At 42.2% G+C, this 23,840-nt stretch overlaps 2 protein-coding genes across 6 annotated transcripts in view; one reads left to right on the forward strand and one right to left on the reverse strand.

Annotated features, from left to right (window-relative positions):
- hmcn1 (hemicentin 1) overlaps positions 1-16,141 on the forward strand; it is a 99,559-nt gene extending 83,418 nt beyond the window's left edge. For 4 of the 5 annotated variants that reach the window (XM_086046267.1, XM_086046264.1, XM_086046265.1 and 1 more), the window contains 24 exons: positions 99-233; positions 315-505; positions 618-699; positions 785-1,054; positions 1,132-1,302; positions 1,378-1,548; positions 2,666-2,836; positions 2,956-3,126; positions 3,210-3,380; positions 3,517-3,687; positions 3,766-3,912; positions 5,276-5,413; positions 5,770-5,891; positions 6,617-6,854; positions 7,043-7,105; positions 8,187-8,306; positions 8,384-8,518; positions 8,590-8,703; positions 10,430-10,555; positions 10,632-10,760; positions 11,837-12,196; positions 13,272-13,391; positions 13,876-14,002; positions 15,236-16,141. In XM_086046267.1, the coding sequence (XP_085902393.1) occupies positions 99-233; positions 315-505; positions 618-699; positions 785-1,054; positions 1,132-1,302; positions 1,378-1,548; positions 2,666-2,836; positions 2,956-3,126; positions 3,210-3,380; positions 3,517-3,687; positions 3,766-3,912; positions 5,276-5,413; positions 5,770-5,891; positions 6,617-6,854; positions 7,043-7,105; positions 8,187-8,306; positions 8,384-8,518; positions 8,590-8,703; positions 10,430-10,555; positions 10,632-10,760; positions 11,837-12,196; positions 13,272-13,391; positions 13,876-14,002; positions 15,236-15,602 (4,010 nt within the window). In that variant the 3' untranslated portion in view covers positions 15,603-16,141. The remainder of the gene's footprint in view (positions 1-98; positions 234-314; positions 506-617; positions 700-784; positions 1,055-1,131; positions 1,303-1,377; positions 1,549-2,665; positions 2,837-2,955; positions 3,127-3,209; positions 3,381-3,516; positions 3,688-3,765; positions 3,913-5,275; positions 5,414-5,769; positions 5,892-6,616; positions 6,855-7,042; positions 7,106-8,186; positions 8,307-8,383; positions 8,519-8,589; positions 8,704-10,429; positions 10,556-10,631; positions 10,761-11,836; positions 12,197-13,271; positions 13,392-13,875; positions 14,003-15,235) is intronic. The other variant, XM_086046266.1, reaches the window with a different exon arrangement.
- Positions 16,142-16,855: 714 nt separating this feature from the next.
- arpc5b (actin related protein 2/3 complex, subunit 5B) lies at positions 16,856-22,226 on the reverse strand. Its single transcript, XM_086046269.1, has 4 exons — positions 21,960-22,226; positions 21,109-21,180; positions 20,851-21,027; positions 16,856-17,982 (listed from the first exon to the last, which is right to left on the reverse strand). The coding sequence occupies exons 1-4, from the start codon at positions 22,098-22,100 to the stop codon at positions 17,920-17,922; spliced, it is 453 nt and encodes a 150-aa protein (XP_085902395.1). The 5' UTR covers positions 22,101-22,226; the 3' UTR covers positions 16,856-17,919.
- Positions 22,227-23,840: the final 1,614 nt, after the last annotated feature.

Genomic DNA, 23,840 nt, shown 5'->3' on the forward strand with positions numbered 1-23,840 from the left:
TACATGAGTGAGGGAGGATAAGTTTTTATGTTTTACTTTTGAGTTTTGCATTCTTTTGACAATTTGCTATCATTGTCTCTGATGTATTGATGCTCTAGTTCACTATGATCACATGAGCGGCCACAGTGAATTGGTGATAGAGAGAGTGAGCAAAGAAGATGCTGGCACTTATACCTGTATGGCAGAAAATTCAGTTGGAAGCATCAAGTCTTTGGGTTTTGTATATGTCAGAGGTAAGAACTAGACATTCTTCCTTCTCGTACACTTGCAGCTTAAAACTTGACCGTTACTTTTTCCACTTGTTCTACATTCAGAGCCTCCCATCATTGATGGGGACCTTCACTCCAATCGTATTGAGCCTCTCGGCGGCAATGCCATCCTGAACTGTGACGTTCGGGGAGACCCACTTCCTACCATCCAGTGGAGCAAAAATGGAATAAACGTAGACATCAACAACCACGTGCGTCAACTGGACAACGGTTCTCTGGCCATCTATGGCACAGTGGTAGGAAAGCAATTTAGATCGTGCGTGTCTAAAACATTGTAACATTTCCTCAGATAAGGGCCTGTCTTTTTGACAAATTGATTGTATGGGTTTATAATTGAATTTTTCTCAGGTTGAAGACGCAGGCAACTATATTTGTATCGCAACAAATGATGCTGGTGTTGTGGAAAGAAGTGTCACGCTGACCTTGCAGAGTAAGCTCTGTGTGAAAGTAATTTTCACCAGTGACCGGTAGAATCATGTGTGCTGATAACAACTTGCATCTGCATTATTTTCCAGGCGCGCCCACCATTATTGTAGAGCCTTTAACAACAGTGGTGGATGCTGGCACTACATTGGTGCTTAACTGCCAGGCGGCGGGTGAGCCTACCCCTGTGATAGAATGGTCTCGCCAAGGGCGCCCTCTTTTGGGCAGCGACCACTTCTCTACTCTATCTAATGGGTCCCTTAGGGTAAATAGTGCCCAGCAGGAAGATACAGCTGAATACGAATGTGTGGCAAGAAATTTACTTGGATCAGTCTTGGTTCGCGTTGGGCTAACTGTCCGAGGTAAGTCCTTCCTCCGCCTGAAATATTCATGCTCATACATCATTTAAAAAAGTTGATAGTTATGTGATTTTTTTCAGTTCACGGAGGCTACTCTGAGTGGGCTGAGTGGGGCCCTTGCAGTTTAACATGTGGGATTGGTTCTCAGAAGAGGCAAAGACAATGTAACAATCCCCTTCCTGCCAATGGAGGACGCCACTGTGCAGGCGCAGACGTGGAGACACGCAGTTGTCATGGGAAGCCTTGTCCAGGTACGTGTACTGTTAGCAGGTAGTGATGATGGATGTTACATGCAAGACTTAGGATTTGTACATTTCAATCTGTAGTTGATGGTAAGTGGTCCGAATGGTCTTCGTGGGAGGAGTGCTCTCGTACATGTGGTCATGGCAACAGAACACGGGTGCGGACCTGCAGTAACCCCTCAGCTCAGTATGGAGGCAGGCCTTGTGAGGGAAGGGTTGTTGAGGTTATCATTTGCAGTGTCCGACCATGTCCAGGTAAGAGAGCAAATGTTATTTCGCTATACAGTACTCTTACACTGGCCATAAATACCTAATATAATCAAATGATTGTCTAATAAGATCCAAATTCTGCCTTTTCAAAGTTTGTAATACTGAATTTTTACCAGAGCTGGGCATTCCGTCCCAGGGACGGAACAGTCCGTCCGTCTGAGACTGACGCCCATTTCGTGGACGGTCGGACAGAGGATGAGAACTCTCTAGGTTTTCGTCCGTCCCTTTAATCGTCCCTAACCGGCTCAAGTCCTGGCTGACGTGTTGTGTTGGGTTCTTTTAAAAAGCAAGACTGCCTTGCTAAGGCTGCACAACACTAGAGTGCTCTTTTTCATGTGCGTGGCCTCCCTGCAGTATTGTTCTCACAGACACAGTCTGGCCTCTAGTGACTGCCCATTTCAATGACAAGTGAAAAAAACCCACTCAAAGCTATGACTGGATTTGGAAGATGTTCGTTTTCCTCCTAAAATAACATTGCCTTATTTTGCAATAACTATTTTTATTGCGAAATAAGGCAATAAAAAATGAAAACGTGCAACAAAACCCAATAGTATTGTGTCGTTACACAATCTTAAATATTCTCGTGATGTCCCCTAGCTTGCTCCAGTCTGCGTCGTCATCATCATCATCATCATCATCATCATCATCATCTTCATTATCATATTACGATGGTGAAGCTAAAAAGCTGTCTTAGTTGAACAGTTGTAAACAATTCAATCCACTCACGATACTCCCAGCCGGTAAGTGGATGTGCAGAGGAAATTAGCCAGCTAAGGAGCTAGAAATAATGTAATGCACTGACAATTTCATTTTTGGGTGGCGGCGGCGGCGGGAGGGCGGACCTGCGGAATGTAAGTACAGAAGCGCTTTAAAAGGACAAGGACGGATGGGGACGGAGGACGATCATTTTTATTTAAGGACGGAGGGACGAGGATAGAAGGATACCCAGGTCGCGGAGGGAGGACAGACCGGCAAAAAAGGGTCAAGTGCCCAGCTCTGGTTTTTACCATACCATACCTGTCAAATGTTTCCTCAAAGTGCAGGATTATGGGTTACAATGTAGGCCTCTAGTGATGTGCTGACTCTGTTTTCACTGATGCAGTGGCAGGTGGCTGGGGGCCTTGGCTTCCTTGGAGCCCATGCAGTGAGACCTGTGGAAAGGGTATGCAGTCAAGAATCCGTCTGTGCAACAACCCCCCGCCTGCATTTGACGGGTCAACGTGTGAGGGCACCGACACACAAACACAAGTGTGCAAGGAGAGACCATGTCCTGGTAGGCACGCTGTGATTTACTGTATACTACGCTCTTTGTTGAAGGAATAATATTTAATTGTGAACTCCTTTTCTGAGGCATGTATTGTAGCTAACTTAACAAATGATTATATTCCGTAGTGGATGGAAAGTGGTCAGCGTGGGTGAGCTGGGGAGCCTGCAGCGTTTCCTGTGGGGGCGGCACCAGGCAGAGAACACGCCTCTGTGCCAGCCCCGGCCCACAGTACGGTGGCAGGCAGTGTGAAGGCAATGATGTACACATTGACTTTTGTAATAGCGAGCCCTGCCCAGGTGAGTTATCACCAGTTTAGCCATGTGTACATGGTTAGCTCTTGTTGTGCATCCTTTCATGGGTTTGATATTCTGTCCATCAGTCAGTGGGAACTGGGGTCCATGGAGCAGCTGGGGCAGTTGCAGCAAGACGTGCAACGGAGGGCAGATGAGGCGCTATAGGACATGTGACAACCCCAGGCCAGCCAATGGTGGCAGAGCGTGTGCAGGCTCAGATGCGCAAATACAAAGATGCAACACGGCCACGTGTCCTGGTGGGCGTTTTTAACTTTAGTTGAATATGATGTGTCATGAAAAGCATTCTGTGATTTTAGGACAATCAAGCTATGTCACAGAGTGTCTGTACAGGAAGTTGTGCAGTTTATGTGAATCTGTTTTGTGTTATTGCAGTTGATGGTAACTGGGGGTCATGGCAGTCTTGGGGAGAATGCTCTGCTTCCTGTGGGGGTGGAGAAAGGACACGCGTGCGTCTCTGTAATAACCCATCACCTAGTAACGGTGGCCGCCCGTGCCCAGGAGACTCCTCCCAACTTTCCAGGTGTAATTCTGAGGCCTGTCCAGGTAAGCAATGTGGACATGCAATGTATCTTGTTGCAATGACGTACTGAAAGCCATTTTGAATATTGTTTCTCTTTCCAGGTGGGCCACAGATGGCACGAGGAAGCATTATAGGGACTATCAATGATATTGACTTTGGTATCGGCATATTGAATGCCACCGTCACAGACAACATGTCTGGTGGCAAACTCATCAAAGCATCTATTTCAAATATACCAAGATCATTAGGTCAGTTATCGAAAGAATGATCTAAACCAGTGATTCTCAACTGTTGTTACCCTGGGACCCACAGTTTCCTCTTGTTGCAAAGTCATGACCCATTTTATAGAGGTTAAGAACAGTCATGCAAATTTATGTTTCAAATAAGTTTGACATACAACCAGAAGTGGGTATTTTACAAAATCTTGCTGGTCCGTCAATCGTTATGCTTCAGAGGCTGGATACTCATCCGTCATCTGTCAGTCCATTATTTTTCGTGACGAACCAAATTGTAATCGTCAGTCTGTCAGTGAATACGTTAGCCACCCCCGGAAAATGTCAGCAAAACAGGCATCCACCTCCACCTGTGTCGGTGCTTAGTCCATCACTTTTTAGAAAAGTGTCCCGTCAATCGTCATCCATCAGTGTAACGGAATGCCCACCTCCGCATACCACCAAAAGCATATTGCTACCTATGACATCCGTTAGCCAAAGGCTGAGCTGCACTCTATTTGTTTACAGAGTAGCTAGTGACTAGAGGACATGTAAATAACATTTTCTCACATTTACCCAATATTGTATGATCTCTGTGTTAGGGGTTAAAGAATAACTTAAAAAATCTTAAGGTAAATTCAAATACTTTAATAAACAATGAAATAATAATAGTATAAATAAAAGAAATAAATTAAGCACAAGTAGCACAAAATTTCAACCCCTGTTCTTTTTTATATTATCAGGCTCCACAGGCTGAACAACAAAGTAGCTCATGAACTCACATATAAACTATGTGTGTGTGCGTGTGTTTCAGTCTGCGTGTATGTGACAAAACATGCAAAAACAAACATTTTTCCTAAAGAACCTCCTCTACTGTGTCTGCATAGTCGGCATCGTTGCGTGAAATTTGCAATCCGTTTCATCCGAAAACAACTTTCCCGCAGCGGAAGTTTAATATGGTCACGTGACGAGACTGCAGGGTGAAACACAGTCACATGTTAGAGCCTGGCGCAGGTCTCTGACAAAGTAAATGCGCCTTTCTCTGAGAGAGCGAGAGAGAGAGAAAGAGAGAGAGGCCTGTACGTACGCGGGGCGGATTTAAGTAACGGGTTCAATGTAGCCTAATGTAGCGAAGTAAGAGTACAGTTTCTTCTTCACAAGTCTTCTCAAGTAAAAGTAAAAAGTATAGTGATTTAAAACTACTCCTAGAAGTACAAAACTTCCCAAAACTTGCTCAAGTAAATGTAACGGAGTGAATGTAACTCCACCTCTGCTCACGACGCACCAAAACAGATTCGTGATCCACTTTTGGGTCCCGACCCACCAGTTGAGAATCCCTAATCTAAACTGTCATTACTTGATACATGCCAAAGTAAATGCCTCTGTCCTTTCATTGAAGGGCCTGCAATGAGGAAGCTCATTTCCATCCTGAATCCCATCTACTGGACCACTGCACAGGAAGTTGGAGAGGCTGTCAATGGGTACTCATTAACTGGAGCTATCTTCAGGCGAGAAACACAGGTGGAATTTGCCACAGGTAGATACGCAGAGCTGGGCATTTTACTACAATTATTTGCTGTTGAGCCGCATGAACTTTACTGCTATGCAAAAAAAAACACAAATATGTGTCATGTGTTTAGTTTGAGTCAATGATACAGTAGTGTAGTGGTTCATTCGCCTGGATGAATCAGGATGGCTTCAATTCCCACTCAGTGTCGTTGTGAATGTGAGCATGAATGATCGTCCCACCTCTCGTCCAAAGACAGCTCTGACTGGTCCCAAGTCACCATCAGCCCTAATGAGGACAAGCGATACAAAACAATGGATGGCTGCTGTTTAGTATGTCTCTAAAATATAATGCTTGAACTCTCCAATCTTTCTTCTCAATCTTAGGTGAGATTCTAAGGATGACTCACATTGCCCGGGGCTTAGACTCAGATGGAGCATTGTTACTGGACATAGTAGTGAATGGACAAATCCTCCAGCTGCCTTCACATGTTGACATCAGCATCAAGGTACACGCATTAGTGTACATGCATTATATTTTTTGTAACAATTATATTTTTTTTGTATCTTCAAATAAAGACAGGGGGTGTCCATTCTTTTCAAAACACTCCTATCCTGGAGTGCTTATTTGCGTTAACTTTGCCCATATCATTTGCCATTTTAATTGATGTTTTAGCTTGTGTTGTTTTTATTGTACTGCTTGTTTTCTTTTAACTAAGCTAATAACCAATTTGTAGCTAAAATTGCCAAGCACACTGATGAATAAATATAATTTAGTTTCAGGCAGCAAGAAATGGCGTGGATCACAGTTGGTTGCTGCGCTTTCCTCTGTGTCTCATGGTCATCTTAATACAGATAGAAGTCGTCGTTTTGATTTTGAATGCGGGAGTGAGAGTCTTCTGCAGCCTTAGTACGGGGACAGATCTATTCTTGTTGAATACAGGGTCGTGACCACCACATAATCCTGAAAATCCTTGATTTTTGGATTCATCGTCTTGCTGTTTTTTTTGTTTTTTTTTAATAAATACATACAATATACATACAGTAAAAACAAATTTCATTGTGGACAATATCTCTAACTGCACTGAGTGATTTGGTTTTAGCTTTTTATTGTAAATACATTACAGGCGAACAATCCTAATTTACGTATATGGTCCTTGGAGGAAAAATTGGACACAGGCTAAATAACAAAGTGTGACTATGCTTAAGTCCAAGCGTGCTGTGTTCCTCTCAGGACTACACCGAGGACTACATCCAGACGGGCCCTGGCCAGCTCTATGCTCTGTCCACGCGCATGTTCAGCATTGACAGGGAGAGTGTGCCCTACTCCTGGAACCACACCATCTCCTATGACGTGTCCAGGGGCAAGATGCCCTACTTGGTGCAGACGCTTCATGCGACAGCCATCAGCGCTCAGTATCACGCCATGGAAGAGGTGCTGGAATACAGCATACAAGCTCGTATCAGCAAGGGTACGAGAAATGATCTTGATTCATTAAGAATCAGGACAGTGTTATTTTTATCCTGCATCAGAGATGAAGGGACTGAGGCTCTATCCTCGTCATGGCTTGTCTTGGTTTTAGTTCCTAGGTTCTAGGTGCGTCGTTTGGATTTATGTATGGTTTTCTGTCCTTCATGATAGTTTTGTTTTTCATTCCAGGTGATCGCAGTAACCAGTGTCCTCATGGATTCACTTTGGTTTCTGCAGGGCCATACTGTGCAGGTGGGTGTTCTTGGCATAATTTGTTGTCCAAGACTCTTTAGTGACATATTTACTTATATATGTAAATATACATATTTACATAGTTACATTTGGCATGAAAGCTCTCATCACTAAAGAAGTAAAGTACCATGCAGATATATAGCTGCAATACTGTCAGTCTTGTATAAGGTACCTGAAATCAATACTAGGATAAACATACAACTCTTTCGACAGAACATAGAGTTGGTGGGAGTTAGGCACCTCATAGAATATTGGAGTAAAAATCTTAAAGTGTCATACGTTTACTGTACAGTACTTATATAATTTGCAATTGGGGTATTACATATAGCCTAGTATGGAAGTGGGAAAAAAAACGGAAGTGGAAAAAAAAAAGACATTTAAATTTGTCCTGTGTCAGTACTCTGCGAAGGATTTGCACAGGTGGGAATAGGTAAATTGCGTGCCACACTCTGGACAGGCAGGTCTATTTCCTTCGGCTTAGTGTTCTGTGGGTTAGGCATTAATCATTGACAAACAATTTCTTCTGATTCCCTTTTGTCATAACAATTAACAAAGATGTTATACTGTACATTTTATTCTGGAAAAGTAGTGAAGTAAAAGTGAAAGATGCCAGAAATGTAACTAACGAAGTAAAGTACAGAGATGTGAAAATTCTACTTAAAGCGGAAGTCAACCCAAACATTTTATTTTTCAAGAATATGTTCTCTGCAGGCCCACTAGTTGAAACACAGCATTCTGATTAATATTGCGTTTGTGGAATATGAGTGAAGCAGCAAAATCACCAATCATGGCTCAGCTTCAGAAAACAGGTCAGCCGTGGTCGTTACCTGAACCCTGATCATCTGTGATGTCATTTTCAGTCGACAGAAGTGACAAAATAGCCGCCCCCAAATGGCTAAAAACGGGCGGATTAATTCTTATTCCACAAAAGCAATATTCATCAGAATCCCTTGTTTCAACTAGTGAGCATGCATAAATAAATCATATTCTTGAAAAAAATATGTTTGGATTGACTTCCCAAGTATCAAGGACAAATACTTTCTATTAGAAGACTGGCTAATACATTGTTTATGCACCGCAGATGAGAATGAGTGTGAAGTGGGCAACCCCTGTTCTCATGCGTGTCACAACGCCATGGGCACCTACTACTGTTCTTGTCCCCGTGGGCTCACCATCTCAGCTGACGGCAGGACCTGTCAAGGTATACAACAATCGTACACACATAGGCATTGAATTTTCATTCTTGTCACCTCAAACTGTGTCGTTCGTCCCCACCAGATATTGACGAGTGTTTGCTGGGTGCCGACGTGTGTCACGATGGACAGGACTGTGAGAACACGATTGGATCATACCGGTGCGTTATGCGCTGCGGCCGCGGGTTCAGGAGAACGGTTGATGGTCACGGCTGCTCAGGTACAATAACACTTAGCCACTTCTTGAATTGTGCTTGTTTACTTTACAAATCTCTCATCTTTTTTGCTCAGATATAAATGAGTGCCAGGAGTCCAATCCATGCAATCAACACTGCCTGAACACTATCGGTAGTTATCGCTGCACCTGTGAGCCTGGCTTTCAACTCAGGAACCGACGCTGCGTTGGTAAGCATGTACCTCAAAAAATACTTTGCTTTAGTCAAACATCCTAAAAGCAACATATTTACTGGTAGTTGTCTGCTTTGTATCAAGATAATCAGTAATCTCACTGCCCATCCGTCCTTATTCACGCTCCACGCAAAACCCTCTTTGGGGTCACAGGGATGTTAAAGTCCATCTCGGCTGACTTTGAGTGACAAACAAACATTTTTATTTACATCCACACCAGCAGCGAGATAACTTACGCAAGTGTATCAAAATCCTGCACTATTAAAATAAAACTGTCAAACAATCTTTAATTGTCATAATTTGACAACAACACGTACTGTAAACATCTGGTATTTGTGGGGGATCGGGTCTGAATGGAAAAAAAATGGCTATTTATAATGGCCTATACAGTATTAATTATTGCACTGTAAATATACCACAAACTATGATTCCAAATCACTTTAATATAATTTCAAACACATCTTAAAAAAAAATGCACCGGGAGCTCATGTGTACACCCACATTCAGCAAAGATAAGGTCCACTAACAAGCCAGGCTGCACTTAGCTCCTGCCCAACATACCATGATGATAGCCTGTCAGTCAAGATGCATCATTTCAACATGATTCTTTCTAGGCTTGTCAAAAATATAGATACTTCGGTACTTACTCGATACTAAACATTTTGAACGGATACAATACTAGCTCGCTATGGTATCGATATTACCGATGCCAAACCACTGACTTCGATACCAGCAGCGCTTTGCCAACGTCTGCTCCTAATGGTCTGATGCTCCCGCACACACTGCCGAAGCCTGCCCCGTGCGCCCCTCCCTCCCTGCTCTGCCGAGTGCAGACTGCTCGTCGACTCACGAGTTAGCCGCGCGGAAAAGCTACGAACGAAGTACGACCAATTAAAAAAAAAAAAAAAGTGTGCGCGCACGGCACAGCACGCAGCCGAAGCTGCCTACCGCCGAAGCTGCGTCGCAATAGCACGGAAGCTCGCCCCCACTCGAGCTGCAGTGGTCCTCTTAGTGATATATACACTGTACATACATATGCATCATATGTGCATATTCTTTGCATTCCCTCTTAAAAAAACTATTGTATTAATGATCATTTAAGTTTTGGGCGATTAAAAAAAAGTTTACAGTAAAAAAAAATTTTTAAAAAGCCTGGACTTTAATTTGTTCCGTGTGGTATCGAAACAGTATCGAGTATCGACACTGAACTGGGTATCGGTATCGAAGTTGAAATTCTAGTATCGTGACAAGCCTGATTCCTTCACACCACTGACAACTTTCCTATAATCAGCACCAACAAACTTTAGCACCAACTTTCTTAGAGAGGCACAAAAACCAAGTATAGTTGAGTTATTGAGCAACTAGCTGAGTTTAGGTGGTACAGTAAGGCAGGAATGGGTGAATTCTTGAATAGCTAATTTCACTGTCCAGTATTTAAACTGGTATTCCGATAAATAACACATTATAGTACTTTGAAGTGATGTGAAAATGAAGCTTCAAATTTACTTCATGAACCAGTTTTTGTATTTCTTGACTCCTCTAGATGGCACTGTTGGTTTAAGAAATGGCTGGTCAGTGTGTTTCCAGCACTACCTTGAACAGCGAGTGCCACCTAGAGGGCTCAATTAACACAACAACTGCTTCATGAATCATCTTGAAGCCTCATTTTCCCATCACGAGTATTTTCCACAACTGACGTCTTTATTCTCAATTGTCACTTCAGATATAAATGAGTGCAGACAGAGGGTTTGTCGATCAGACCAGCAGTGTAAAAATACCCGTGGTGGCTACACCTGCATCGACCTGTGCCCAAGCGGTATGACCAAGGGTGCCAATGGGACATGCGTAGGTCAGTATCATGTGTTCATTTTGCACGTAAGACCATCCTAGTAGTGTCCTTTGACTTCCACCCCACCTTGTCGTAGATATTGACGAGTGCCGAGATGGCAGCCATCAGTGCAGATACAACCAGGTCTGCGAAAACACCAGAGGGAGCTACCACTGCACGTGTCCACGCGGCTACCGATCTCAGGGAGTGGGCAGGCGCTGTGTTGGTATGTACTTCATCTTTGGCTCTTGTGCACACTTAGTAACCATCAGTAACTTTCACAAGTCTTCATTTTCAAACATTGAGTAGTCAAGTTTGACTTGCTCATGTGCAAATATGTTTTGCTGAATTTACGTAAATTAGAGGAGGAGTTATACGACCTAGGCCTATTAATCTTTTTTTTATAGGACCTGCACATTGCTTCTTTTGAGCTTTTCATACATCTGCCAGAAAACTCACCTGTCACCTAAAAACACACACACTTCTCCCGCTGTCCCCCATCTTGTTTAAATGTCACTGCTTGCTTAAACGACGCAAGTCCTGCAAACTGCCTATCTTTCTTATGAGCTGAGCATCACAAAGGTTTGGAGTTGCAATGCATGGTACCTTACCCTTTTTTTTACTTCAATGTAAGAGAATGGACATGGAAAGAGTTAAAGAAGAAGACCACGGCTGGCTCCAACTGTCACCGGTTAGGACTTGCACTTCAACCATAACGAAGACCAGCACCTTTTCGTTTCTCATCGCTGTCACACCCTGTCTGTCTTCAGTCTTTTACTTTGGACTTTTACAACTCTTGTTTGCCTCTGCTTCCTAACAGCACACACCTGCCCATGACATCATTGACATGTCTTATCTTGTCTTATAGCTGTCATCAAAATTTCCCCCTTTCTCCTTATGGTTTGTGTTGAATATCACAATTCAATCACATTGCGGTGAGCTTGATCGGTATCTATTTTGTAATTTGATGGCTTTGGCATCAAAACATGTTTTTCATTTGAGATCAGAGGCAGCAATCTCATTGGAAGAAGAGTCATGTGTATTGAGGCGTGATACATTTCATGTGGCATGGAAATGTATTGTTGTACAGCGGGGTAACTGATGTATCCCCCCCCTCCCCCCCATCTCTCCTTTCTATTTTCATGAACCGCACCACATTTCTTTTATTTCTGTCCTCGTCATCTTTTCTCTCATTCGTCTCCACATGACTTACTCCCTATACTTATCTTACAATTCTTCTATTCTCTTTTACTGCTTTTATTCGATTCTCTTGGTGCTGGTCTTTCTTTGTGTCGAGGGCAGATATAAATGAATGTGAGCGGCTTCCGCAGCCCTGTGCCCACCAGTGTGTCAACACTCCAGGCAGCTTTAGGTGCACCTGCCCACCAGGGCGCTACCTGCTGGGCGACGGCAAGTCTTGCGCCGGGCTTGAGCGCCTACCAACTTATGAGAGTTACTCTTATGGCTTCCGAACATCCCAGTCCATTCCTGAGCGCAACCCCTACCAGCGCCTCTACCACAACTTGGCCTCACACAGCTATCACTCCTACTCCGCCGACACAAGGGGACGCGACAGGGGCCGGAGCCGAAGAGGAGTCCCCATAGATCAGGGCCCCGAAGCTTGTCAGGAGGGGTTTGTGTCCATGGATGGCCGCTGCTTAGGTAACTATGGATGGTAGGCAGGGTCACAGAGAGAAATGCAGTTTGGACTGTAAAATTAAGTTTAGCTTGTTGCTATTTTATTCCACTGTACTCATTATAATTCTCACCACCCACCTTACATTGATTATATTGATTCCAACCAAAAGAGTGCTTCATAGAGCGCTTTTCATAAATGACAATGCAACTCAAAGTGCGTCATGATTCAAATTCCCACACACTCACAAAGGCACAAACATACACAAGGTAAGAGAGCAATGACTGACTAAAAGACCAAAGGATGCGTGCAGAGCATCTCATGAGCATTTGTTAATAAAGACTTTAATCAACTATCCATCCATCCATTATCGATATCGCTTCTCCTCACAAGGGTCGCGCGGCGTGCTGGAGCCTATCCCAGCTGTCTTCGGGCAGTAGGCGGGGGACACCCTGAATTGGCTGCCAGCCAATCGCAGGGCACACAAAGACAAACATCCGCACTCACAATCACACCTAGGGGCAATTTAGAGAGTCCAATCAACTTACCATGCATGTTTTTGGAATGTGGGAGGAAACCGGAGTAACCCGGAGAAAACCCACGCAGGCACGGGGAGAACATGCAAACTCCACACAGGGAGGCCGGAGCCGTGATCGAACCCACGACCTCTGAACTTTGAGGCGGACGTACTAACCAGCCGACCACCGTGCCGCCGTTAATCAACTAGAAAAAGCTTCATTTTTTTCTTTCAAATGTAAAAGAAATGACCGGTTAGGCATGCAAAACCAATAAATTCCAAAATAAAAGCCTACATGACAATATTGATGTGAAAGTTGTTTGCATTGGATAGAGTCAATTATTGGTTGTACATAAAAACACTCAGGTGCCACAACATGAGGCACGTTGATGTGACAGCCAAACAACAAGTCTGGGTGATCATTCTTGTGCTTGTAATGGTGTTAAATTCTATAGCATCTCAATGAGTGGTGTTTCTCGGATTTGGTTTTTTTTTTATTCATCTACGTAGAAGGGGCAAAATCCAGCATTTGTTCCACTCCCCATCTTGATGATACACCACTTGCGTTTTGTATTATGTGCCAGATATCAACGAGTGCGAGGTGAGGGATTCCTGCCAGCATGAGTGTATGAACACACCAGGAAGCCACAGATGTCTTTGCCCAGCTGGTTACCACCTCATGACCAACGGCAAGACATGCCAAGGTGAGCGCCTCGCTTCTGGGCCACCATACTTTATGTGTTTAAAGTGGAAGTCAACCCAAACATATTTTTTCCAAGAATATGTTCTATGGAAGCCCACTATTTGAAACAAGGCATTCTGATAAATATTTGCGTTTGTGAAATAAGAGTTAATCCCCTCGTTTTTAGCCATTTCTGGGACCAATCGCGGCTCGGATTCAGAAAAGAGGTCAGCCGTTGATTGGTCGTTGTGAGCAGTTGTGATGTCATTTTCAGCCGACAGAAGACAAAATGGCCGCCCCCAGAGATGGCTAAAAACGAGTGGATTAACATTTATTCCGTAAACGCAAAGTTAATCACAATGCCGTGTTTCAACTAGTGGGCCTGCATAAAACATATTCTTGAAAAAAATATGTTTGGGTTGACTTCCGCTTTAAATGAATGATAGGACCACCTCATTGTAGCATAATCAAGACATTTGGATGTAAGTTGCCTGTTGTATTTCCAGATATAGACGAGTGTCTTGAGCAGGATATCCAATGTGGAGCCAACCGCATGTGCTTCAACATGAGAGGAAGTTACCAATGCATTGACACACCTTGTCCACCAAACTACCAGAGAGAGCCTACCACAGGGTAAATACACATGCAGACATGAATAAATAGTTACATTACAGTAACTGCTAAGCCTGTTTAAACTCTGTCCACTCCCCATTGTTGTGTATATGTTTCAGGAAGCGTAAATTTTGTCTTTTTTAATCGTGTGCCTTGTTTCTTGCCATTTCAATGCATTTCTCTCTTTTTTTATTTTAAACACCAGTTTGACATACAGTATATTGTCAAAGAGTCACTGGCAGTAAAGCAGGCCACCCACCTGACTTAGACCATGTGTTCCCTGTGATTTACAGTAGGGCTGTATGATATTGGACAGAGATGGGCATACCACCTATGTGACGGACCGGTTCACCTATGACTATTGTAGGCGATAAACAACAGACAGGAAACTTAAAGAAGGAGTCAACCCAAACATATTTCTTTCAAGAAAATGTTCCCAGCAGGTGCACTAGTTGAAACACGGCATTCTGATTAATTTCGCATTTGTGGAATATAATTTAAGCAGCAAAATGCACTCGTTTTTAGCCATCTCTGGGGGCGGCCATTTTGTCTTCTGTCGACTGAAAATCTGCTCACAACGACCAATTACGGCTCAGATTCACAAAACAGGTCAGCCGTGATTGGTCATTGGGAACAGTTGTGATGTCATTTTCAGCCGACAGAAGACAAAATGGCCGCCCCCAGAGATGGCTAAAAGCGAGTGGATTAACCCTTATTCCACAAACGCAATATTTATCAGAATGCCCTGTTTCAACTAGTGGCCTTGTATATAACATATTCTTGTAAAAAAAAAAATTGCGTTGACTTCCCACTTTAACTTGTAAAAAAAAAAATTGCGTTGACTTCCCACTTTAAGAAAATAGTCGGACTAAGCATAGTCAGAAGCCCGCTTTTTTCGTCAACGTAATCATCTATTTTCGCACCTATTTTTGCTATTACTATTTATATTTGGTCTGGCCAGACAAAATGGTGGATAAACACGGCGGAAGGGTACCCTAGCTGTAAGACGGAAGGCAATAAACGGACCAGGAATTGGAAAAACATGCGCTATGCGGTGAGGAGGTTGAATATTGCAATATCCATATTTAATATCTACCTAAAGGAATTACACTTATATTATCTTATCATGTGACAAAATGAGCAGGCTCAATGTATTCTTAGCTAATTAATTGTAATAACTTACTATTATTTATATATTCAAAAAATGTGTTCCAGCTCTTTGCAGATTAATACTCATGCTACAATCTGTTTCAGGTTCTGTCTGAAGGACTGTCCTCCAAATGACCTTGAATGTGCTCTGAGCCCTTACGCCCTTGAGTACAAGCTTCTGTCTCTTCCGTTCGGCATCGCAGCCAACCAAGACCTCATCCGACTGGTGGCCTACACGCAGGACGGAGTGATGCACCCTCGGACCACCTTCCTTGTGGTGGATGAGGACATCACGTTACCTTTCGCCATTCGAGATGAGAACCTCAAAGGGGTGCTGTTTACTACTCGAGCCTTACGAGAGCCTCACACGTACCGCATGAAGGTGCGAGCCCTCTCCTACAGCGAAGACGGAGGCATTGAGTACCAGACCACCTTCATCGTCTATATCGCCGTCTCGGCCTACCCTTACTGAGAGCACTTTAAATGACACCAGACTGAAGGGGCGGGCTGAAGTTGCATCCTCCTCATGCAACACCACTGGGATACATTGCGTTCACATTGAGAGAATGAAATAAGAACATTGACTTGTGTGTGAGGGGCTATTGAGGAAGTGGATTTAAATGCAAAACGAGTCCTGGCTAACCATTATTTATTGGTTTTAATCCGTGCCCTCATGTTTGTAAACACTCAGTTAATGATTAAGTGATTGGCATTGTTTCCTGTCACACACAAAATGCTCATCAGATGCTCAGAAAGGTATGTTTACATAATGGTCAAAAGTATTGAGACACCTGGCAACGACACTGACAGTAAGTGAAAATATAAGCAATAGTGGGGTTGTGGTGAAACTGCAAAAAGGCTTGTTGTAGTTCACCCCAAAGCTGTTTAAGTGGGCTTGATGTTTGGGGCACGTTATGCTGGAACAGGAATGGGCCTTGACCAAACGGGCCCCACAAGAATGAAGTAATCCTAAACGTCTCAATAAAATGAAGAATTATGATTGATGAGGAACTAATTGAATCCCTGTTGATGAATTTATTCTAAGGTTTTTGTCCAAACAGTCAAACGTTTAACTTACTGGGAAGTTCTTGAACATAATTGCATTGTGGAGAAGTGCTGTTTTTTTTTTTGTTATAAAATGTGACTGCATGGCACAAAGGCACCCTCAGGCATCCCGTCGTACCCGCCCCAAGTGATGTCATGCTGCGTTGCGTCATCCACTAATTGATGCCGAGATGTATTTTATTTCTTTTTTACTTGTACATAAGTGGGTTTTTTTGTTACATGTATTGCTATACTGTAGTCATTTTCTCTCTTTTTAATAAAAATATAATTGCATCACAGTGCAATTAAGATCAAATCGAACAAGAACAAAAGGTAGCACGGTGGATTTTGTGATTAAAATGCCATTTTGGGATTAAGGGTTCGAACGTCAGCTCTGGTCTTGCTGTGTTTGCATGGTCTTCCCATGCCACGTTCTTGCAGCTTCGTCCTACATTGCAAAAGCATGCATGAAGGTTAATTGCAGACCAAATCGTCCACAGGTGTGTATTTGAGGATTTATGGCAGTGTGTATACATCATATTGGCTGGCGACCAGTCCAGGGTGAACCTCACCTCTCACCCTTAGTCAGCTGGGATGGGCTTAGATTTTCCTTGAACCAAATGAGGGCAAACAGAGACGATGGATGGATGGTAGGAGAACAAAAAAAAAGGCAAATTCAACCAGCATTCATAACATTTATTTTTTTATGTCCCAAAAAGCACAAACATAAAAAAAAAAGGAATATTTTGTAAGGCAGTTTTTTTGTACATCAGTTTGGTATGTTTCCTTGACTCCTCGCCCTGCAACTAGAAATACGTGAAGCACAAAACAATCGTATAGTTCTTCTGATCATGTCAAAACAGCCTGTACTGCATTAGAAAATACATCTAGCATCTTGGGATGTATAACCACCGATGTCAAGATTGAACCACATTATGACTCCATTTCTGAGAATTAAAATAAAGTCAACTGTACTGAAGCTCTGGTGAGTAAACTTCACACATCCGTGATTTGAAATAAGCAGGGAAATTAAAAACTGCGGAGGGAATGAGTTATCGTCTCTGAAAAAGGTTGCTGCTCGTACACAGTTGTTTTTTTTCATTCAAGTCATTCATATCAACTGACATGTAATCTAATTGTTTCATTTGGCAACAGATGAGCTCCACCACATAAGGCAGACAAAACCTTGACAGGTTTCCCCTGGTTGTACAAAATGCTTGGGATGATGATGAGAATGACAAATTAACGTGCATTATATTTGAACTTAGAACACACAAAATATGCAAAAAGATGGGTACGGAAAACCTGGCAACACCCCAATACATTTTTTTTTAAATTGACAGTTTATGCGCATAAACACACAGACCAAATATGCATCACCTGATTTTTGTTAAAAAATTTGAATGAGGTTGGAATTTGGTCATGAGTGTTACAACACAAAGAAGATAATATATTCCTGTTTAAAAATGGGAAAAAAACTACTCTGAGGGCCATTAGTCCTATATGAAGAGCTCCTAGAAACAGAAGAACGCATCTTCTGTTTCTGTGCACTTAGTGACAAACACGAAGACTTGGAGCACGAAGATAAATGTGCCAAATTCTTTTAGAACCTAAAGTGACCCACATAAGATTTTGTCTAGCAATTTGATCTGACACAATCCCACCGGCTTCACTCATCTGATTTTTCTTGTAGTCCATATGCCATCTGTTACATTGTGTGCGTCTATCAAACATGCGCTCCGCGTTTAGACAGTCTTCCTGGCCGTCAGCACTCGCACAATACTGCCCACTCCTCCGGCGGCCCGCGCCTGCAAATACACACAAACAGATTTATTGACCTGACGCATATGGCAACGTTTCTACTTGGGAAGTCAATAGCGCACTCCTATAAATGTAATATTCTTCAAAATAATACACTTTAACATAAGGATGGGCATGAATATTTTGTCAAGAGTGAGGAATTCTAGTGTTTGTATTTCAATCCTACGCTGCGTAGTCCGTGACCGGGTATTCCAAACCAGTGTACCGTGAGACATGTGTGCCACCATTTTATTTATTGGTGTCAAAATGATTATCAGCAATGTATTGTGACAGGCAAAACAATGAAATGCTTGTCCATTGTATGGCAGAAGGTACATACCTGACAGGTGTATCCCCATTTGTAGAGGTGGGTAGTAATGAGTTACATTTACTCCGTTACAATTACTTGAGCAGGTTTTGGGAAAATTTGTACTTCTAGGAGTAGTTTTAAATCACTATACTCTTTACTTTTACTTGAGTCAATTTTTTGAAGTAGAAGCTGTACTCTTACTTCGCTACATTAGGCTACTTTGAACCCGTTATATAAATCCCGTCCGCGTACATACGCGTCTATCTGTATCCCTCTCGCCCTCTCTCTCAGAGAAAGGCGCATTTATTTTGTCAGAGACCTGCGCCAGGCTCGACAATGCGTCTGTGCTTCACCAATCTAACGTAGCCGTATGGCCGTGTAGCCCTGCAGTCTCGTCACGTGATCATATTCAACTGCGGGAAAGCGTTGTTTTCGGATGAAACGGATCGAAAATGTCACGCAGCAACGCTGACTATGCAGACGCAGAGGAGGAGATTCTTTGGGAAAAATGTTTGGTTTTGCATGTTTTGTCACGCACGCACGCACACACACACACACACACAGTTTATACGAGCTCATATGCTACTTTGTTGTTCTGCCTGCGGAGTCTGTTAAAAAAAAGTACAGGGGCTGAAATTTTGTGACTTGTGCTTAATTTATACTATCATTATTTTATTGTTTATTAAAGTACTTGAGTTTACCTTAAGATTATTTTAAGTTATTCTTTAATTAAATGTAATTCATTTTATTGATTGGATGGACTTTAATTTGCCTGAAGATGATTTTGTATTTGGTCTGATTAGATGATTGTTTTAAAAAAAAAAAAAAAAGAGACGTTGCTACAGTTACATACGGTTGTCAGCCATGCGCTGCCAGCAGAGGGCAGCGTTTATTCCAGCTCAGCTAATTTGCTAGCTAAAGTCACAGGAGGTATAAATGAATGGACTACCCGGGTGCATACTCTGAGTATGTGAGTAACTCACCATCACGAGAAGTGAAGCCACAAGTGGCCTTCTTACGCTGCCACTCACCAAACTCAAATACATTGATTTATCAGTGACGTTTTCACATTATTTTCTGTCTCCATGGCGAAAATGCCATGTCAATGTCACAGTGTGTGGCGTGCGGTTGTACCAATAAGAGAAGCACGACATGCACATTTCATCGGTAAGAATGATTCTAATTTTTCTCTTATCAGGCTTAGCTCCGAGTCCTACTCAATGATTTGTGTGCAACGTGGTGGCAGAACTACGAACAATGAAATGAAAGCAAAGCCCATTGGGAAAAATGTCGCTGTGAAATGTAAACGTAACCTCTGTGAGTCACAGTTTACAATAATGTAATGAGTCTCTCATTACTCCATACGGGGATCATAGTGTAAAACACATACTGATAACCGTGTTTCCAGCAAATAAAATAAAATAAAAACAAGTTGCCAGTAAGAAAGTCCGTTCAGCCGCGAGGGGCCTATTGTTAGTCCATTCACATACACGTGCGCGCGAGAAGTAGGAAGGAGGTTGTAACCAAGTCTAGCCGTAGCAGCCATGTTATTACGCCACTCGACAAAGTGAAAAGACGCAGGTTTATGTGTGGAGTGATGTCACCACAGAATGGCAAAGAGGAAAAAAAGTGATGACAAGGAAGACACTCCTATTTGTCTTCTTCTTGTTTCTGTGATTTTTCGTTTTCACCAAAATCAAAATAACACTGATGAAGAGCATTTGGAAACCACAATACGGTATATCATTTTCATACGGTTTTAAACCTGCAGTCAATATGAATTAATAAACACGCTTTAATAATAGCAGCAATACATATAAACGGCCACAAGACGACCATATGGCTCTGCAAATGCTCTTTTGTTCATTTTCCACTTTATGCTTGTCATGCGTTGTCAAAGGGTGAGCAGTTTGACTTCAATTTGGTACACTGGTTAACTTAGTTTTACGTTTGTATAACATTGTTGAAATCAAAACTTTGAACAGTTAAGAAAAGCTTTATGAGACTGGGACTAATAAACAACAGTGGTAACTTGACTTTACACGTTGCCCCCAAAAAATTAAAGGGGTGTTATAAATAAGAAAACGAGTATTGAACTGTAAAAGCATGTAGTATTAACATAATAAAGTACATTGTAGATAATCAAAGATAATCAAATCGTTTTTTTCCCTCTTCACCTTCACTGAACTTAATCACCACATTTTTGGGGGCCTTTATTGCCACACTCCCTCATATTTTTCTATGATTTCATGCAGTTATTTAATCGTGAGCTGCTTCTGTTCAGCACTCACTCTCTTAGGAACCATGTTTTTTTTTGTTTTTTTTTTTAAACTAATTTAGAAACCAAAAAAAATTGAAAAACAAAAAATGAGCACAAAACACAGCAGATGCCTTTACTTCCACAATAAGTAACTAATGTTAACTACTGGTGGCGGGATGTTGTCAAGTTTGCTACGGCTACCTAATGGTGGAGTATCTGAAGCTCACAGTTGAATACAAACACTGCATAAATTAGTTTTCTCTAAAATTCATGCATAGAGCAAACCTGTGGTAAGCGTAAGCGTACCTTTTCATGCCACTGCAGGAGGACAGCGCTGCTGTTTTCCGATGGCCTCTCAAAGCCTTTGTAGATGTATTTCATAAGCAGGTCCACGCCGTTCTTGTCCAGAGACTGAACTCCTTTCTCGATGTCGCTGCTCTTAAAGGCGCTGAGCACCTTCAGTACAAGACCCTCCGCGCGGTCCTGGTGACAAATTGGGCAGACGTGCGAAGATGTATAAACACTGGAATGGAAGCCAAAACGTCAGAGAGAGCCGAAGCCCACCTTGACGTTCTGGTTCTTGGTGTTGATTGGTGGGTTCTTGAGGACCGCGTGTAGAGCTGCCATGTTGTCTCCTGTGCAGAGTCCGGTTAAGGATGTGACACACACCAACAAGCTAAATTCAACAATGTTAAATACCGTGGCAACACAGACAGCAATTTGCAATACAAATTTTATTATATGACACATAACATCACATTATCACCAGCTCTCATTAGACTGGAACCCTTTTTCTTTATTGAGATGCTCAAATTAGAGTGAATTTTAAACGGTTGGTTTGCGTTAAATCATAACGCCAAAAAATAGTTGAAAAACTTCAAGGCAACTAATCTCCCATCTGATAGGCTGAAAAATGAGGTGGGCGGGGCAAGACTCTTATAATGGAGGAAGTGCCGCACTTGTATACCTTATAAGGCCTCCCATCCAAACATTCATGCTTCCTTTTAGCAACATTTCGGAAGGCGCACAAAAGCGCACGACAGTATTATTGTCAGACAGAACAAATAATCCTCACTCGTATGTCAAGAATGACAAAAAGCTAATAAACTAATAAAACTAATAAAGTAGTAACTAATAAAAATAAATAAATTTTAAAAAGAGCGGATGTTACTCGCTGCCAACAGCCAAAAGCCATTGCTAGCTTTAATAGTTCAAAGCAGAAATCCCTGGAATGTGACTGTCAGGCAAGTCTGGGCAGTGACTGGCCTCATTGTAACGCCCGATTAGCAAAAAACAGACGCCCAGGTAGACACTAATAAGGATACTTTAGACAGTATTTCACGATGAAATATTACACTACCATTTCCACAATATGCTTCGCATGCTAGCATAAACCGAAATAATAACAAAGGATATTGTCTGATGAGGGAGTCCACCTCCGCCTCGTCGGGACCCAGCTGGTTCTCCCCTCCGTCTTCCTCGTCTACAAATTTGTTCTCGTCGTACTCATCCACGTCCACTCGCCTGAAGCGGGCGGACATAACGTTCTTCGACATCTCAAAATGGAAAAAAGGGCGACTAAATGAATCAAAGAGCGCAAGCGTTAAAGCTTAATTTCCGGCCTTTGAGCAGTCAACTGACAAAAAGGAAGCCGCCTGACGTCCTCTCCTTCCCTATGTGGCTTTTCGGTTCCGCATTGTACGCCATCGCCGCCCTGCGACCAACGTTTGGAACTGCATGCAGTCTTGACCGAGGCCGCTAGATGGCAAGCACACATTACAAATGTGTCACAAAACGACAACCGTTGCAACTACTGTATTCGGCAAATATATATAGTAATGTACAGTACATGTATTTCAATATACGTACAGTAGTTTAAAAAATATAATAAAACATCCGGTTTGAAGCTGTAGCAACTTACAACTCATCCCTCATCAATGCAAATATGTTGTTTACACATGTTATTTCTGTAGAAATTGCACGTGAACACTGAACAACTGAACAGAAATGCTGTGAAATTATTGGATTTTTTTCAAACGTGGGATGTGAGACTTGGTATTGTTTTAATCGGTCCAGAAATGTGGAAATAGGAGATAAATACATCAAATATCTAACAAGTTGGGAAAATGTATTTTGAAAGTTTAGACATTTGGGGAGCGCGATAAAAACAAATTCTCAAGATGTCCTGAATGATCTGAATTTGGAAAAGTTTGAATAATCGGTCAAGCAATGTGAAAGGAAGGGTAAATGTATAAAATATTTCATATATTTAGCGATTTTATTGTGAAAACTGTGATTTGGGGGAATGTGGAAATTAGGCTAGGTTCACACCGCAGGTATTAGTGCTCAATTGATTTTTTTTCTGTAAGCGTTCATATTACATTACAAATGCGACCTCGGTCTTGTCTGCTGTATGAACACATGCGTCACCAAACTAACCCGCATGCGCAGAAGAAGAAACGAGTCCCGACGTTTTTTGTTTTTTTTTTTTGATTAATGAAGAACAAGTATACAAACATCTTGTCAGTTAACATATGCGGAAAAAAATTAAAGTGCGGTTAACAAGGCACTGGTAACAAGTGAATAGAAAAAACTTGCATGTTACCTTACACATACACACACGCACACACGCATTGGGTTTTTGAGTGTACAAACGTGTAATTCTGGGAAAAGTGACAATTTGAGGAATGTGGAAAATAGTTGCTCAATGAGGTAAATATGGTGGAGTTGGAATTGTTTGAAAAATATGGTAAATGCTCTAGCGCATTTACATAATATATTTTTAAATATATATATAAATAAATAGTTTGATGAGTGGGAAATCCATTTTTGAGTGAAAAAATACTTTTATACTTTATCTCCAATTCAGTTTGCTGGACCCTTCAGTTCAGCTGCTCTGGTGAGTATGTAAACAGATGATCTATACATCCTTTTAGTTGGGTAAATTTCCATGTTAGTAAGTGCGTGTGTGTATTGTGTGTGCGCGCGCGTGTGTTTGTGCGTGTGCGTGCGTGAATGCGCGTGTGTGTTGCGTGCTGATTCATGGTGTGGAAATATTTATCTTACTGGCTGCAGGTGGGTGGTCACTGGTGATTCCTGAAAGCTCCGCGTCACACGGATTTTAGGATTTTCCTGCTCTGAGTGAAAGTGCATGTTGGTCAGAGCAGGAAGTGGGGAAAACTTTCCATGTTGAACTTCTGCCCAGTGGATTTTCAAAAACTCTCAAGGAGAATTATTTGACAAAACACAAAAGCCACAGATAAATGCTGAACCTGTACTCTTTTGATCCCCTAAAC

Source organism: Filicampus tigris, chromosome 12 (genome assembly GCF_054856515.1).
Source record: "Filicampus tigris isolate MCC_2025a chromosome 12, RoL_Ftig_1.0, whole genome shotgun sequence".
Lineage (NCBI taxonomy): Eukaryota > Metazoa > Chordata > Actinopteri > Syngnathiformes > Syngnathidae > Filicampus > Filicampus tigris.